At 37.8% G+C, this 17,538-nt stretch overlaps 1 protein-coding gene across 2 annotated transcripts in view; it reads right to left on the bottom strand.

The window, feature by feature from the left end:
• The window catches only part of st8sia4 (ST8 alpha-N-acetyl-neuraminide alpha-2,8-sialyltransferase 4), a 28,069-nt gene extending 13,319 nt beyond the window's left edge, over positions 1 to 14,750 (bottom strand). The window contains exons 1-2 of one of the 2 annotated variants that reach the window (XM_083568138.1): positions 14,418 to 14,750; positions 6,625 to 6,756 (exon numbers count right to left, since the gene is read on the bottom strand). In XM_083568138.1, coding sequence (XP_083424264.1) covers positions 6,625 to 6,756; positions 14,418 to 14,548 — 263 coding nt within the window. In that variant the 5' untranslated portion in view covers positions 14,549 to 14,750. The remainder of the gene's footprint in view (positions 1 to 6,624; positions 6,757 to 14,417) is intronic. The other variant, XM_083568139.1, reaches the window with a different exon arrangement.
• Between the last annotated feature and the right edge of the window lie 2,788 nt (positions 14,751 to 17,538).

The following is a 17,538-nucleotide window of genomic DNA, read 5'->3' as shown; positions in this document are numbered from 1 at the left end:
ACAGAACACCTTTTTTTTGTTTTGTTATACCTTTCTTGCCTTTCACCTTTTATTTTTAGCTTCAGGTTCATCCGCTGTTTGTTCTTAGGGGTTTTGAGAAGACAAGTAAAAGACATGCCCAGAGAGAAAATCATGCCGAGGATGAGTCACAACATCAGCTCGGGCCACGTCACAGCCTTCTGGTTTACATCATGCGGTCGGTTCGCCTCGTGGCACAACTCGCCACCACAGTGACTTTGGTTGAAGCTCGATGTTTGAACTTCAAACTCATACATATTCCAATTCTTTTATGATCTCTTGAATTGAGTTGGAATTATTCAGATTGGTTGGAGCCACATTTTTTTTTCCTTCTCCAGCTCAATCCTGGTGCTTCAAAGAGGCCAGAAATGGTTCTCGGAGCAGATATTTTTATTGTGAGAGGAACTTGAAAAATATTAGAAAGAATATCTGGTCAGGAGACAGGAAAGCCGAAACAACCACTAGAGAAAACCTGAGAACTAGGACTTTTTTCCCCCTCAGTGAAGTCCAAATGTCCCCACAAAGACTAAATGTGACAGTTTTGACCACATGGTTTACATCTTATTGTTCAGATTTAATGTTTAGATCCAAATTGTTAACACAGCATTATTTATCTACATCAATCATGTCGGAGGGTCCTCACAAGGATAGTAAGACAGATAAGTGAGTGTTTCTTTCAATGCTATAATGCAAGTGATTAGCACCAGGAAATGTCCTCGCTTTCTTTAACACCCACCTAAAAAAGACTGCATATGATTAAACACAAATTATGTCTCCCATTAATTTGCATTCAGCTCACATGCTCCAGAAAATGCAAATTACCCCTCGTCCTTTTTTATTTATTTATTTACAGGTTTGTGTTACAGGAATCTGAATAATCATTAGAAAACTGTAGAACTGCTTAACGCCTTACAAGCGACCTGCACCAGAACGTAGATGAAATAACAATCGGTGCACAAAACTAAACAAGTGTGTGCAGGTTAGACTCATCGGCCAATTTAATAGGAACAAATGTCCCCATTCTCATGCTTTACTCATACAATTAGCCAATCGGGTAGCGGCGTCAGTTGATGGCGAACATGAAAATCAGGAAAAATGGGGAAAATTGTAGAGTCACACTAAAGGCATCAAGGGCTATTTGACCAAGAAGGAGAGTGATGGGGTGCTGCGCCAGATGACCTGGCCTCCACAGTCACCGGACCTGAACCCAATCGAGATGGTTTAGGGGTGAGCTGGACCGCAGAGTGAAGGCAAAAGGGCCAAGCATCTCTCGGGGAACTCCTTCAAGACTGTTGGAAGACCATTTCAGGTGACTACCTCTTGAAGCTCATCAAGAGAATGCCAAGAGTGTGCAAAGCAGTAATCAAAGCAAAAGGTGGCTACTTTGAAGAACCTACAATATTACTTTTTTCAGTTGTTTCACACTTTTTGTTATGTATATAATTCCATATATAATTCCACATGTGTTAATTTATAGTTTTGATGCCTTCAGTGTGAATCTACAATTTTCATAGTCATGAAAATAAAGAAAACTCTTTGAATGAGAAGGTGTGTCCAAACTTTTGGTCTGTACTGTAATATTATATATATATATATATATATATATATATATATATATATATATATATATATATACACACATATATACACACACACACACACACACACACACACACACACACACACACACATTACTGAGTGAAGATTAATGAGAGAACGACTGTGGAATCAGGCTACAATATAACAACAAAAAACAAAGTGAAGGGGTCATTCTGGAAATTATTATTTTTTTTTATAAATAATAATAAAAAAAATAAAAATTAAAAATTAATATATATGTGTATATATTATATATATATATATATATATATATATATATATATATATATATATATATATATATATATATATATATAATTTTTTTTTATTTATTATTATTTATATATATAAAAAAAAAATTCCAGAATGACCCCTTCACTTTGTTTTTAATATATATATTTATATAAATTTTTTGTGCATATTTTAACCAGTCAAATGAAACTCTGCTGAATCTAATGTCAAACTTACTAGCAAAATATTATTTTTACGTGCAACATTTTACGTATGTACGTCGTTAATAAGCACATAGAAATAAAAGAGGAAAACAGAATTCTCGAGGCGTTCTGCTAGACGCTCTATAACACAACATTAAAACGTACACATAATCTGCGGGACAGAAACGTGAGCACAGGATTTTCGCTTCAGTGTTATTTTGCATAGCGATTTTAACAACACTGTCCCAAAGCAGCTTTAGAGAAGTTAATAGATTGCGGCTATAACTTTTTACAGCTTAGTTTAGTCCTTAATGAGCGTGCCAGTGGTGATGGTGGTGAGGGAAACCCCACCCTGAGATGGTATGAGGAAGAAACCTTGAGAGGAAGCAGATTTATAATAGATCTCATCCTCAGCCGAGTGACGGAATGTCCATAGTTGTAGACTGTTAATAGGTTTGTTTCCAGCGTCTTGATTAGGAACATGCTGTTCACACTTGTCCAATGCCTGAATATGAAGACCTCTTTGACCTCGGTGTAAAATCTGTTGAGCCGAATGCATCTCCAGCTGCATAATGCGATGACGTCTTTCTACTCCTGTAGCTCCTCTCACCCTTTAGCCGTACCCGAGTCACCCTGATGCTCTTCTTCTGGAGCTTTGTGCACATGTGACTCACCTTCTCTAGCTACAGATGTTCCCACATGACTACCTAAAAGATCTGCACTTCTCCAAAATATCCAAATTTTTCCCCAAATCTCCCCATTGTCTCAGTATATAATCTCACACTGTACACCTGCACCTTGTACAAATTGCTGCTGTAAACATGAAGACTGTCGTGGATCAGACTCCGAACTCAGGCTGAACATGTTTTCACATCTTCTAATCCTGTATACTGTAATGTGATCTAATCACCCAGAAGAGGACGAGTTCCCATTTCAGTCTCGAAAGCTTCTTAATAATTATGTCTCAGTGAGATTTTAGTTGCAATCGTATGTTTTTTTTTTCTCAGAAATTGACCCACAAATCCTACAGATTTCCTTGTCCATTTCGACAGTTTCATCCTCCTTAAATAATTTTTGATCTCTCACAGAAATCTGTCAGGCAAACCGCGAATCTGGTTTTGTTAATCATTAATCATTTAAAAGGTTTTCTCTCAGAGCAGAAATGAAAATCCTTAAATAACCACTTGTTCAACCTCCAAATCATGGAGTCACTTTTGCACATCATAAAAGCAATTTCTCGTTGCTTTGAACAAATTGCGAATGGTACGTTCGTTTATCGTATTGTGTAAAAGTGTCCGCTGTTTCATATATAATTAACTGTTTATGTCAAAAGATATTGCAGTACCTCGGGTTACACTCGCAACCTAAAACGCTCGTATCCCAAAATCATTTTTCCCATAAGAAATAAAGGAAATTCACATTCGACACGTCCATAAATACAGATATACACTCGTTTTTAAAGATTTTGTAATGGTAATTTTTGTACAAATTATAACCCCTAATATCAGAAATGCATAAAAACTAATAATTCACAACTAAAAATAAAAATAATTAACAAATTAACTCGCACTTTACCATTGAGGAGAGTTGTGGCTGGCGTGAGGGAGACGAGAGAGGAGGAGGAGGAACGGGTTACTTCTTGGAAATCGTAAATCGTAGCTCGTTGCACTCAAATGGTTAATCCAGTTGTTATCGGTCAAGCTACAATTTCTAATAAACTTTATGTAAATGAGTCTTGAATTGACGAATCGCGCAGATGAATCTTGAATGTCGCTAATGAAGGCGAGTCAACGGCACCAGACCAACTGACTGGTTCTCTAAAACAGGTCAAAGGTGACTGTCGTGACGCTTCAATTACAATTTCTGAAAATGGATGAACATTCAGGAAACGAACAAACACCAGTACCCGAAAAGTGTAAAGACTCTTGCAATCGAAATCCCACATCCCGTCTTCTTTCGGCTTCTCCCATTAGGGAGCGGATCATTCGTCTCCATACCCTCCTGTCCTCTACATCTGCCTCTTTCACACCAACTACCTGCATGTCTTCCCTCACCACATTCATAAACCTCCTCCTTGGACTTCTTCTTTTCCTCCTTCCTGGTGGCTCCATCCTCAGCATTCTCCTACCAATATAACTCATGTCCCTCCTCTGCACATGTCCAAACCATCTCAATCTCCCATCACCTTGTCTCCAAAACATCCTACATGCGCTGTTCCTCTAATAAACTCGTTTCTAAGAAATCACACATCCTGTACATTTGTGCTGCTGAAATTCAGAGATGCCGCACAGAAGAAATTCGGCCTCGCGCGTTTTCAATCATTGTGATCCAAAACCGTAGTTTACATCAGGAAACACTAAAAACCGTACAGTACCGTAAAAAATACAGGCTTTTGTAAGAAATCCAGTGTGGTGCAGTTTATACAAAATGTTTTGAGGAAAACACTTACAAATATTAAAGATAATTCAACAAAATACGCCAAAGCTACGGAGGGGAAAAACAAAAACAACACTAATCTGACATGAGGAAGTGATTTTTTATCTTCGCCTACTCCGCTCCTTTCCTTTCATCTTTTCTAGCTGCAAAACAGAAAACGTACAAACTGTGCATAAATGTTCAAGCGGAACGGCGTATGTCTAAACACGTGTGACCTGGACGATGCAAAGCATGCGGTCTGTATCCCAGCAGCTTTGCATTTCCGTCTTTGAGGAAGTGTGACCCTGTACTATCTTTAGCATGAATTACAGAGGTCCAGTTCAGCAGACACCTAAAACAAATGCATGTACGATCTAACCACATTCCCAAACTCCACCCTTTTCTCTACACAGCTGTCTTTTTCCACCATGTTCGAACATTTCATGTTGAGCGTTACTCATGTTTCCCAGTCAAATTAAGTATTTGCATACTCCCACAACCTCGATATATTATCAGCATATAATGGCTAATGCACCTGCTTGACATTCAGCTCTCTCACAGCAAGACAGAAAACTAGCATCGGCGACAGCATTCACGCCGGCGCAAATAACGACTATGAAACACTCTGACCTTCATTAGCATATTAAGAAAAACTAGCATGCTGAAACACGCGTATCCTAATGAACTAGTCTGGTTCGTTAACCTACTTTAGTTAGCGTAGGAAAATCAAAACAGCTTTAAAATGAACCCTTATCACGGGGTTCCTATACATTTTTTCGTAAATAATGATTTTAAATGATAACATGCGTTAAGCTGCCATCTCCGATGTATGTCAGAATCTCTGACGTTTTACGTGTTCCAACAAAAACATAGCATTTTGAAAAACGCTCTGCGAAAGGGATCGATTTGAAAATGGCGTTCCGTTTTTAGTCGTCCCCACGATGTTTCGAAGCGAGTAGATAAACGGCAGGCGGGAACGCCACAGGTCGAAGATGCTGTTTTTAAATCCGGATTGGCGTTTGTTAAAAAAAAAATATACGTAATTTTATATAAAAAAAAAAAAACGAATAGGGCAATAATTTGAAAACAAATTTTCTCAATACTGTGTTCTCCTTCATACTCATCCATACTTTTTCATACTTTCCCAGAATGTGTAGGACGCCTGTTCACAATGCGATGAGTGTCTCTTCTAAGTTTGCAAATGTTAACATGGAAATTAATATGCTACATATAAAAACGCATCAATACACCAAACTATTTTTTATGGTGACTTATAAAGTACAATTGGCCTCTAAGGCGATTTTATTCCCCACAAAAACGTGGGGTCAGAACAAATTAGATTAGATTAGACTTTGTCATTACACATGTACAAGTACAAGGCAACGAAATGCAGTTTGGGTCCAACCAAAATGCAATAACAGCAACTGCAGGATATACAGTGTTTACAAGATTTACATAAATTAAATCAAATGCTATTATAGGACTATAAACAGTAATTTACAGATGTGTATGTACTATGAACATAATATACAGATGAATATATATGTTGAAAATACTTAATAAAACAGATGAATACTAGTAAATTGATAAGTATAATAAGCGCTCATGCGTATTTTTTATTTGACGCCGGACAGCCGCAGGATTTTTAATACCATTTTAATCGTTTGGAATCATTAAATGCACAACCAATTGTCCAGTCTTTTAATCTTAACAGCATTAATGACATATCTATAAAGCATCATTATGGTTACGGAAAATTACTGACATATTCGGTAAAAAGATTTAGCGTATCGTTAAAACGACGATTACGATATTATCTCACGCGATATATCGCACACCCCTGCTTTCATATTTCGCTACTGAAAATTGTCGTATTTTGGGAGGAAAAACCTCTCGGGTAACTGGAAGCTGTATTGCATTCGATGAAGTGATCGAGATTTAAACTCTTATCATAAAGTGCAGAAGGAGTAAATTGCAGCGGTTGCATAACGTAACAGATCTGATAGATATTGCTGTGGTTTACATCTCCAGCGTTCCATCCCTGTTTAGAAACTCGATGCTGAAACATTCATTCAAACTACCATCGGCACTGAGATACCAGCGAATACATGTCACCTCAGAAATGTTTAATATCAGCACTTAGAAAGGGTACACTTACCTTATGAGGCCAACGAGAGTAGAATTGACCTTCCACCCTTCCTGCGAGGGCTGCATGTACGCCGCGAGGTTCTTGCGAAGGCCTTTCTCGCTGCCATTGACCATTAGTCTTAAAGTATGCAACTCGCCCTCGCTGCGAAGGAAAAAAAAAAAAAACAGTAATTTCTGACAGCGAATTTCCCTCAGGGAGAGTAAATCAGGTGTGAAATTCACATGAATAGGTTACGCTGTTGCTGTTTGGTCGAGCTAAGAGAAGCAGGAATACTAAAAGAACAGAAGATTTTCAGCACTATGAGAAAACACAAAGCATGGTTATTTTTTTATTATTACAGTTTTTCTCAGTCGCTTTGGAGCGTTTCTCAGCTCAGAAATTAAAGTTCTCCAAACTACTTGTTCAGCCTCCGCATCATTTAGTCACTTGTGCACATCATAAAAGCATTTTCTCGTCGTTTTGATCAAATTGCGAACGCTTTTGTACATCATTTAACTGATTGTGTACAAGTGTCTGCTGTTTCCTACATTATCAGTTATGTTCATGTTGATTAAAATATATTCTACTGGTTTCACCTGAACAGTTTTAACCCCCCAAACATCTCAGCATCAGTTCATTGTGTGTCATGAAATGCAAAATGATTAAACCAGTTGTCAGAATCTGTGATCTCAAATTTCTTTTAAACTTTATATTTGGAAATGTGTTGAATTGATGAATTGTGCAGATGAATCTTGAACGTCACTAATGAAGGCGAGTGAACGGCATCAGATCAACCAATGATCAACCAGCTCTCTAAAACAGGTCAAAGGTGAATCTGATGAACTACTGAGAAATAAACGATCACTTGTACAGAACAGTAAAAGTGTGAATCCTGTTCGGTCTTTTACAATAAATATAAATCAAATATGCAACAAAAATAAATTTGTGCTGCTGAAATTTATCGATACCAAACAGGAAGTCAAATTTTGTGCATTTTCAGTCCCTGTGATCCAAACTATAGTTTATATCAAGAAATCCTGAAACTGTGCAGCGTCACACTGAAAACACGACTAAACATTTTGATGATTTTGTTTGTGAATAATGACGAAGGGACTTTTCATTCTGATAGGAATGAGATCATACAAATACTTACTTTTGAGAGATGAAATGAGGATTTTGACAAAAGTTCAGGCTTTTGCAAGAAATCCAATGTATTGTGCTGTTTGTACACATCGTTTTAAGAAACACACTGACTGGTGTGCAAATATTAATAATGATTAGAAAAAAACGCTCCAAAGCAACTGAGAAAATCTGTAACATCACTATTTACAGCGGTTATGTAACACATTTGCTTATTTTTTCAGTTTTCTTTATAAACACAGGCTCTTGGTGTGTTTCGCACTTCAAGGCACATAATATATTATTTCACAGCTGTTGTGTTTTCCTGCACATCAATGCCGACAGAAAAGCCACATCCTGTTGCAAAACTCGGTACTAAATAGCTCGAGAAGATTGTTCTTTTGCTGTTTTTTTGCTCTCTGGATTCCTTTAGAGCTAAACATTAAATCAACAAAGTGAATATTTTCAGCTAAGCGAGATTGTGACCTAAAAAGTGAAAAAAAGAGAACAGAAAACGCAGTTGGTGCAGGGGGTAGTGGTGGCAAGCAGGTTCAGAAAGTGAAAAAGAGCAGTAGAAATAGAAACACTTCACCAGCAGCACCTAAACGAGTTCACAGAAGCCTTCATTCGTATGCACACAACAGGAAATGGCATATTGCCTGCAACTAAGCTCCCTCCTACAGCAAACCTTCTAGTAATGTGTTAAAAAGGTCAGCTTTTGTATACGAATCTGACTATTAGAGCACTGGGTTACTCCTTTACGCTACACAGAAAATGGTTAGTCTTAGAACTGGGACTGTAGTCGGCGCACGAGTCAAGTGTGTGAAAATCAGAGTCCAGTTTACAGAAGAGCATGAATGTAAGCGTGTATCGACTTGTCCGGTTGTTCCTTAAGCTTTAACACACATCTTGTCGGCGTTCACGTCTAAAATGCTAAAATACTGCAAGTGAAGCCAATTGGTGTTTGTGGAAAAAGCACGCAAATGCGTGATGTTTGAAGGACGTATCGTGGTAAGGACTGTGCTTTCAGGCTAAAATGACAAATAAAAATAATAAAATACCAAATGTGTATCCTTGGTATTGGTGAATCACCAGGTTGTCGTAGTTAATAGTCCTTTACAAAATCGGCGTTCGCGGCGTCGCACAAAAACACAGATCATTTAAACATCGATAAAAAGAGCACTATATTTAGTGTCATTGGGAAACGTCAAAAATGGCAGACACCGGATTTTTTTTTTATTTTATTAATGCTCCAATCTAGAAAAAATAAAATGTTATATGGTGAAAGGAAGATCGACTCAATTACTTTTGGTCGTATCGTAAAACTGCAGTTTATGCCAAATACATGCGTTCAAAAAATTGCTAAAAAGAAAATCTTGAACAGCGAACACACACACACAAACATTTTACATCATTAGAACAGTGTGTCAGATTCTAATTTTATTTATTACATACACATTCATACAGAGTACGACGTGCAGCGAAATGCTTTTTATGACTGTTCAACATTAAACATGAAAAATAGAAATAGATAAGAATAAAAATAAAGTAAATAAATAAAATAAGTATTAAGTGTAGTATAACTAAAAAGTATGAAAATAGGTTAAGATATTATATATATTAAAGGTCGTCCTCTACCTACGATAAAGATACATTACGACGGCCCCATCGTAAAAATGATCGTAAGTTGAAGATGGTGTGAAAAAAAAAAAAAACTGCTGCAACACGTTTTAAAAAAGTTTTACCACAATGTAGCATTGCCTTTTCTTCAAAAAACACTGTATACATCTGGGAACTTATGAGACCATTGCTGGACTTTTGATTGAATTTATTGAGTGCATTTGCATCAGATACAAGATTCTAACAGCTCATCAGTCCTGGGTCTTCTTTGTCTTATTTTTCGTTTCATGATGTTTTCAGTTGGGGAAAGGTTTGGACTGCAGGCACGACACTTCAAGACTCATCTACTATAAAAGGTATACGTCTTACCTTATTATAGCCTTACCTTAAAAAGGTAGCTGATGGTGCCTTTTTAGATGTGCCCTTTCCATAAGGACTGATGCACCTCATACCATCAGAGATGCAGGATTTTTAACCGAGTGCCGATAAAAAGCTGGATTCTAAGAGAGTCTGTTGCTCTACAAAACTCTTTAATACCCACTCACATGACTGACCGGTTGCCAATTAAACTAATTATCTGCAAAATGTTTCTCCAGCTGGTTTTATTTTTTAGTAACACTTTTTCAGCATTTTGTTGCCCCTGTCCCAACTTTGTTTTTGAGACCCCAATTTCAAAATTACCTTATTTTTTTCCTTGAAATGTTGCATTTCCTCGTTTGTGACATTATCAATGTTCTAATATACATTTTCATTTCCGGAATTTTAGTTTTTGTTCACTTTTTACACAACGTCCTAACTTTCTTTTTGCAACCGGGGTCATAAAAAATAATGCTGACTGGCTTTTACTTCATTGTTGAAGTGAAGATACTGTGCAGTTATTGTCTGTTTATAGTAGAAATTCACGACGGTAGACCGATTAACCAAATAAATAATAAGCCAATAATTTCATTCACACTGTGACAGCCAGGGACATTCGAGCTGAGAAATCTCGGTAAAAACATTATAAAAGTAAGGGATAAATGACTGTACACCGTGTCGGATGAATATTGTAGAGAAAAAAATATATTTCCACATATAAATTCCAATCTAACAAGAAGGTCTCAGCTTGCACGATCATTAAAACCGTCTGCTCGTCGAGATCAAGAGCTTTAAACGAACCGTTATTTGAAGCAGTGTTTTGTAATGTTAAACAGCAAATGATTGGTATCAGAAGGAGGGAGAGGTAAAAGTCTGAATCTGTTTACGCTTCTACATTTTGATCTTCAGTCACAGTGATGAAAGTTTTCTGGTCAATCAATCAGAAAGTTTTCTGGCGCTTGCACGCACCACTTGAAACAGGAAACTGTAAATATATTCAGTGTTGGACAGTAATGAAGTAAAGTCTTTTTTTGTATATCTTTACTTTACTCAAGTATTTTCATGCAATTTTTTGAAGTAGTTAAAAAGAAGGTTTTGGGCTCATGATCATTGTAATAGAAAATAAGCAGTGTTTGACTGATTAACATTATTAATACTATTAATAGATCAGTGTGCTGAGAGTCACATTTGAGTCTTTTCACATCAATTGAGTTGATTAAGCAGAGTCTTGTGACAAAAATTATTATAGGAATATTATAGTCATAATAAGTCATAGTACTTTGGACACTTCAGTAAAGGCAAATACATTTATAATTTTACTCAAAATCACTTTTTTTACTGGAGTCATATTTTACCTAATATATCTCTACTTTAACTCAAATACATGGTTTGTGTACTTCGTTCACCATTTGACTAAAGGCCAAGCAGGTGACCTGAGAGAGAGAGAGAGAGAGAGAGAGAGAGAGAGAGAGAGAGAGAGAGAGAGAGAGAGAGAGAGAGAGAGATTTTTGCTCACAGATTTACTCCTGAAGTATGGGTGTGTATTGAAGCACATCCATACAGATGTCTATGCACATCTTGCATTCACTGTCTATCCTGCAACTGGTATCCATGCAAAATGTACCATCAGGAAATGCGAAAATAAAAGAACCCGTGACATAAGGAGGGGATTAGATCCCTTAACACTGACATGAAAATGCACACAATGGCGATAGGAGGTTGTAAAACTGGCGTTTTCTCCTGCGACCTTGTAGCTCGTCAGTTATGAAGCCATAACAGCTGCGAGATTAGCGTCCATGGCGTGAGCAGAATGGACGGATAAGTTCACAGGCAACAGATTTTGAGATTTCGTTCGAAATAATGCTGGATACGTGTCTCCATAATGTACGTTTTTGTTTTCGATATTCCTCATTCTTAACAGGGACACAGGGAAGCCTGGACCTGGAAGCCTATCCTCAAGGAATTCAATGTTCTCCAGACAAATTGGAAATGTTCCAATCAGTCTACAATATGTCTGGGACTGATAGGAGAAAACCAAAGTACTCAGAGGAAACCCCCGAAGCAGATGGAGAATATGCAAACTCAGTATGCAAAAACAAACCCCCAAGATAATTTATCTAACCACTAAACCTCTGTGTTCCCACATCAAGATATGTGAAAGCTTAATCATCTACCATTTTTACTAAGAAGGTTGTCACTCAAATGGTTATGGTTCTGGGTTACTGCTCAGAAGGTCAGGGGTTTAAGTCCCAGTATCGCCTAACTGCCACTCTTGGGGCCCTTGAGCAAGGCCCTTGATTATCTGTGCTCCAGGGGTGCTGAATCATGGCAGACCCTGCACATTGACCCCAGATTCCTAACATTGCTTGGATATGTAAAATAATCTCACTGTAATGTACATGTGACATTTGTAAAAGCTCCATTTCTTTCTTTTTATCCTCCTACTGTTTTACTTTCATTTTAAAAGATCTGATTTTCAAAGATTTCATATCCACCGTGTCACAAGTCATTTAACACTCCTTTCTATAGCATAAAGACTCAACTAGTGCATAAACAATGCACTGAAACAATATTGAATATTCATGATCAGAATTTCGAATAAATAAATTTTACATCCAGGACTTAAAAATAGCAGATCTGCTGTGAAAATCTGGATGAAATTGAACATCGCATGTCTTCATTCATTTATTCTCTAACTGAATTATTGTGATCTGAGTCACCGTTATTTCCGAAGCTGTCTGGGGGAAACGCTGAGCACGACGAAAATCTGATTCTCTTCACATCTTAAACCTTTTTCATTCGTACTTTCAAAAATAAAAAAACGATCATTTTGATGATCAAACTCGAACGGGCTCAGGTGACATGTTTTGTTTGATGTTTTCATTTTCAGCTTCTGTTTTCTGATCGTTGGGACGAAAGACTTCTCTGTAAAATACGGAAACCACATGTTTTCAACTGTCTGTTGTCCCGTAATTGCCCTGTGTGTAATCATCTACACACACAAACACACCTCACCACAGACACAATAGACTCGTCTTCACTGCGTAGCAAATACATGCAAGTCGAGCTTTCTTCCCTTTTTTTTTTTTTTTATTCTTGCCTCGAACAAAAATCAATAGAATTGATTTTTCAATATCAATAGAATTGATTTTTGTGACTTTGGGGAAACTTTACATTCGGATCGGTCGTGTTAATTATCCTAAGTTATTCATGTTTTATGTAAATGTTATGTAAAATTACAAGTTTTATGTAAAATTATGTTTTATGTAAATTTCCAGAAACTTTCCATGGGAACTTCATTTGAGGAATTTGGGAAATATTCCAAACTGGAAAGTTGAAATTTATTAGATTTTATGGCAAATTTACAGGAATTTATTATGAATTTTTGGGAAATTTACAAACAAACAAACACATTGTTTTGTGCAAACTAACAGATTTTTTTTCTAAATTGAATTTTCGACTTGGATTTAATTGTTAGCATTTATTTGTATTTTTTTTTTTTTTTGTACGATAGCTTACACACAGCACAAGGACGTTTTGAACATAAATTCATGTAATATTTATGTAGTTTATGTGAATATTCACCAAGATGGACATGATTTTGTATAGAGATTTTGAAATTGCATTAAATTTGCTTGTTTTCACCAAAATAATCCTGCAAGATTTTATTTCCCAGCTCCATTTAACATCCCGGTTAAAGACTAACTTGCAATTTCCAGTTTACTTTCATTAATTCCTGTTAATACTCATGGAAAAGTTTTCAATCTTGAAAATTCCTGGAATTTTGCAACTCTAGTCATTGAGCCCAAAAGAAATAAATGAAATCATATTAGAACATGCAGGAACTTGATTCTGCTTGCAGTTCTGAGATTTTCAGAAGATCAGGAGGACCTGTAGAGAACGCTGTGTTTTTTTTTTTTGTTGTATTTGTGTTTTTCAACCTTGATGCCTCAAGCAAATCTGTGTTAGTATAAATTTATGATGATATATTTATTTATATACATGATATTTATGTATGTAGGTGTAAATAACGGAAAATATTTCTGACTCCAACATTTGACAATAAAAGCTTCTTGAATGGACGTGACTCATATGTGACTTTGCATTTATCCTTGGAATCCATTTCGACACGGTGACGTGGTTTAATTCGAGTTTATTAGTTTTAAGGTCTAAACACCTCCAGTGTATGAATGCTGAAGTCTGTGAAGCCTCCTTGATATGGAGCGTAGAGTAAAGCCAGCAGGTTTATACCCACACTGGGACCCCGAGAGCATAATATCAAATGAAAGACAAGTGATTTCTAAATTTAATCAGAGGTTATACATATCCTGGAGGAGGTGCAGAGGGAAGTGGCCCAGTTTCGCCTGCCTGGTGTGTTGTAGGAGAACTGAAGGGTTCAGAAGCCTGTAGAAAGTGTTTGCAAAACGTTTGGAATACAAAGAAGAATAAAGAAATCAAGCAAAAGAGGTGTAGATTGAAATAGAACTGGTTTAATTCAGTTCCAGTCTGAACAAAGGGGGAAGCCCCTCATCCCATCCCATCTCAAAGGCAATGAGGGATCCGATGGAAGAACATTGTCTATCGCTCAAACTTCAGGAGCTGTGTATGAAGAACAACAGCAGACCTTCTGATGCCTGAATCTCTTGGACTTTTCAGACAAAGCATGCGTGTGTGTGTGTCTTGTGCCCGTATCAATAGCTAGAAGGACGGAACGTCTCGCGCCTTACCTTGTGAGTTGGGCTTCCTGATGCTCGTTACTTCTTGCTCTTTCTTTCGTCTTATAGAAGATCAGGAGCAGGCCGATCGTGCAGATGGTCCAGCGTTTCCGCGTGAGGCGCATTTCGCACACCGAGCCCATCTAAACCGCCAAATCACACCAAACACTGCCGCGCACTTAACGCTCGCGAGCCTTTTCCCCCCCCCTTAGCCCGCGCGCGCACGCACACACTCACACAGACACGCACGCGCACACAAACACACGCGCACGCACGCACGCACGCTACCCACTACTTACTCAGCAGCTGCGGACGCTGACTCCACGAGCGCTCGCTTTTTTTTTTCATCTTTGATTGACGGTCGAAACAGTCAATCGGCTTCGTCATATGCAAATACGTTCCAGCTCTGAGCCAATAACAATTGCTGTAGGCGTGTCTCGTTGTCCCTGAAGTTAGAGCTCTTGAGGAGCAGACAAGAGACCAGACGGAATCAGAAATCCATAGTCCCTTGTGTCTCGTGGAGCTTTGCACTGTTTGTTCTATTTTATTGAAAAACGTATTCCATTAAAACAAAATAAAGAATATGAATGAGTTTAAAATCTTTTACAGGCATGTGGTTTTCTGTTCACGATCCTGTCTTCTGAGAAGGTTCCTCAGTAGAACATTAGTGTGACTGATATAAAACAAAAGACTACTATGTCCTGCTATATTCAACAGTCCCAGTTGATGTTAGGATGCTGGTGTCAGAGCTCATGATTAGCCATGATACACCATCCTGGTGGCACTGAGGATTAGGGGCCTTATTAAAGGGCCCAAGTGTCACAGCTTGGCAACACTGGGATTTGAACCCCCAACATTCTGATCAGTAACCCAGAGCCATAACCAGTGAGCTACCACCTCCTCCATGGCTTAACAGCTATGTCTTAAATAAAACTCTTTACACACAGATCAGGCATAAGTTTATGACCACCTATACCTAATATTGTGTTGGTCAACATTTTGTTGTCAAAACAGAACTTCTTCAGCAGTTTGAGCTCATCTGTTGGATCAGACCAGACGGACCAGCCTTCACTCCACAAGTGCATCAGTGACCCTGTTTACCACTGTTCTTTACTGATAGATACTGACCACTGCAGACACACCACAAGAGCTGCAGTTTAGGAGACGCTCTGACCCAGTCGTCTAGACGTCACAATTTAAAGAAGAAAAAAAATCGCTAAAATCCTTACACTTGCCCATTTTTCCTGCTTCTAACATCAACTTTAGAGGACAAAATGTTCATTTGCTGCCTAATAAATAAATCCGCCCACTAACAGCCATGATGAGGAGATAATCAGTGTTAATCACTTCAACGCTCATAACTTTATAATGTCATGATTTTATACCTGACCTGTGTAAGTCTTAACAGACTTCTGACCATCAAAGAAATGGTGACTTTGGAAGCACACAAAGATATATGATGTATTTGCATGGTGTAGTATGGTTACAATTTCCCTTCACCTGATCTAAGACGCCTGAAAATGTGCACCTGCGCACAAAGTGAGCTCCACCAAGAAACAGTTTGGTCCGAGTTGGAAGGAAAAAAACTCTGCTGTCCTGCACAGAGCCCTGACGTCAAACCCAGCTGATACACATCTGGGAACCGGAACTGAAACTGGATCAGATGTCAAGCACAACATCAGCATTCATTGCTTTTGTGGCTGGTTGGGGAAAATTCCAAAGCTTTACATTCCAAAAAGGGTATAATGTTGGAATTAGATGTTCAAGAAACATAAATAGGAGATGAGGGGGGCCACAAAGCTTTGGCTATTTATAGTGTACATTACTGAATTTTTCACATCGACTACATTTAACTGACTTGTTTACACAGCATATTGTTTACTTCATTGTATATTGTTGTGTACTATAGCAACTGGTTCCCCTGGTTCCCAGACGTATTTAAAAAGATGTTTAAAAGGAGAGTTTTGCTATCAACTTCAACTTAAACCTTAAAATGCTAATATGTTTTCTATTGTAAATAAAACGTGTTTATGAAATTTGTAAATCATTGCATTGTGTTTTTATGCACACTTTTGCTGCAGTACTATAACTATGAACTATATTGTAGGAAAATAGGCCATGATGTGTTAATGACAATATATGTTTTGGACACAAAAGTACACCATGAATCCTGATTAAATTTGTAAGCTGTAAATACTGTATGTATATAAAACTCAATCAAAAGCTTTATGTTATGGTTTCCATATAACATGTATAGCATGAAGTACCACTGAAAGACCTATAACATTGCATTACCATCCAAGTGTTCCAATTGTCCCATTAGCTACCAGTCATAAGGCTCACATCAATAAGACACTGTATTCACAGCAAGGTGGCATAAGCACCATTTGGTTGAACACATAATCCAATAAGAAATACCTCCACAAGTCCAGTCCCATCACTCCAAACAATGGAAGGCATATGAATAATGGTTTGGATGAGATTCCGGCTGAGCAAATCTGCTTTTATGAATCTGCTTTTAAAAAAATGTCTTGTTCTGCAAAATATTGTGGGTCTATTAGGTCTCGTACTGGGGTCATCGCTTAGCCAAGTTCTACCCTCCAAAAAAAACAAAACAAAGAGTGATAGCTGCACTCAGATAATTTAACCAACTTCAAACTCCATGTGATTTACACAAAATAGGGGGTACAGTGAATTGTCAATTGCTGCGATCCTTGGCGAGAGTGACAGAAATTGAAGGGCTGTTACTGTTAAGAGCTCGGTACAGACATGACCTAAGAGCTAAAACCCCACTGAGGTTCTATGGAAAACAGTAGTGAAAGCATTGAGAGAGAGACAGAGAGACAGAGAGAGAGAGAGAGAGAGAGACAGAGAGAGAGAGAGAGAGAGAGAGAGAGAGAGAAAGAGGAGAGAAAGAGGAGAGAGTGCTATTCAATATTCCTAGTAGAAAAGGAAATAGAGGACATGTCTCACAGAGAGAAATGACTTACGCCAAAGCACTCTTTCCCATAATAATATAATTGTCTGAGAGCTGGTAAGGGAGGTAAATAAGGCTAGTTAAAAAGCAGGGCTATGGGAAACAGGGCAGATAGGAGGGGGATGGGATAAAGAGGATTGAAAAGATGCAATAGGA

Source organism: Silurus aristotelis (genome assembly GCF_946808225.1).
Source record: "Silurus aristotelis genome assembly, chromosome: 18".
Taxonomy (NCBI): domain Eukaryota; kingdom Metazoa; phylum Chordata; class Actinopteri; order Siluriformes; family Siluridae; genus Silurus; species Silurus aristotelis.
The sequence above is the reverse complement of the archived record's forward strand: the minus strand, read 5'-3'. Positions and strand labels throughout refer to the sequence as shown.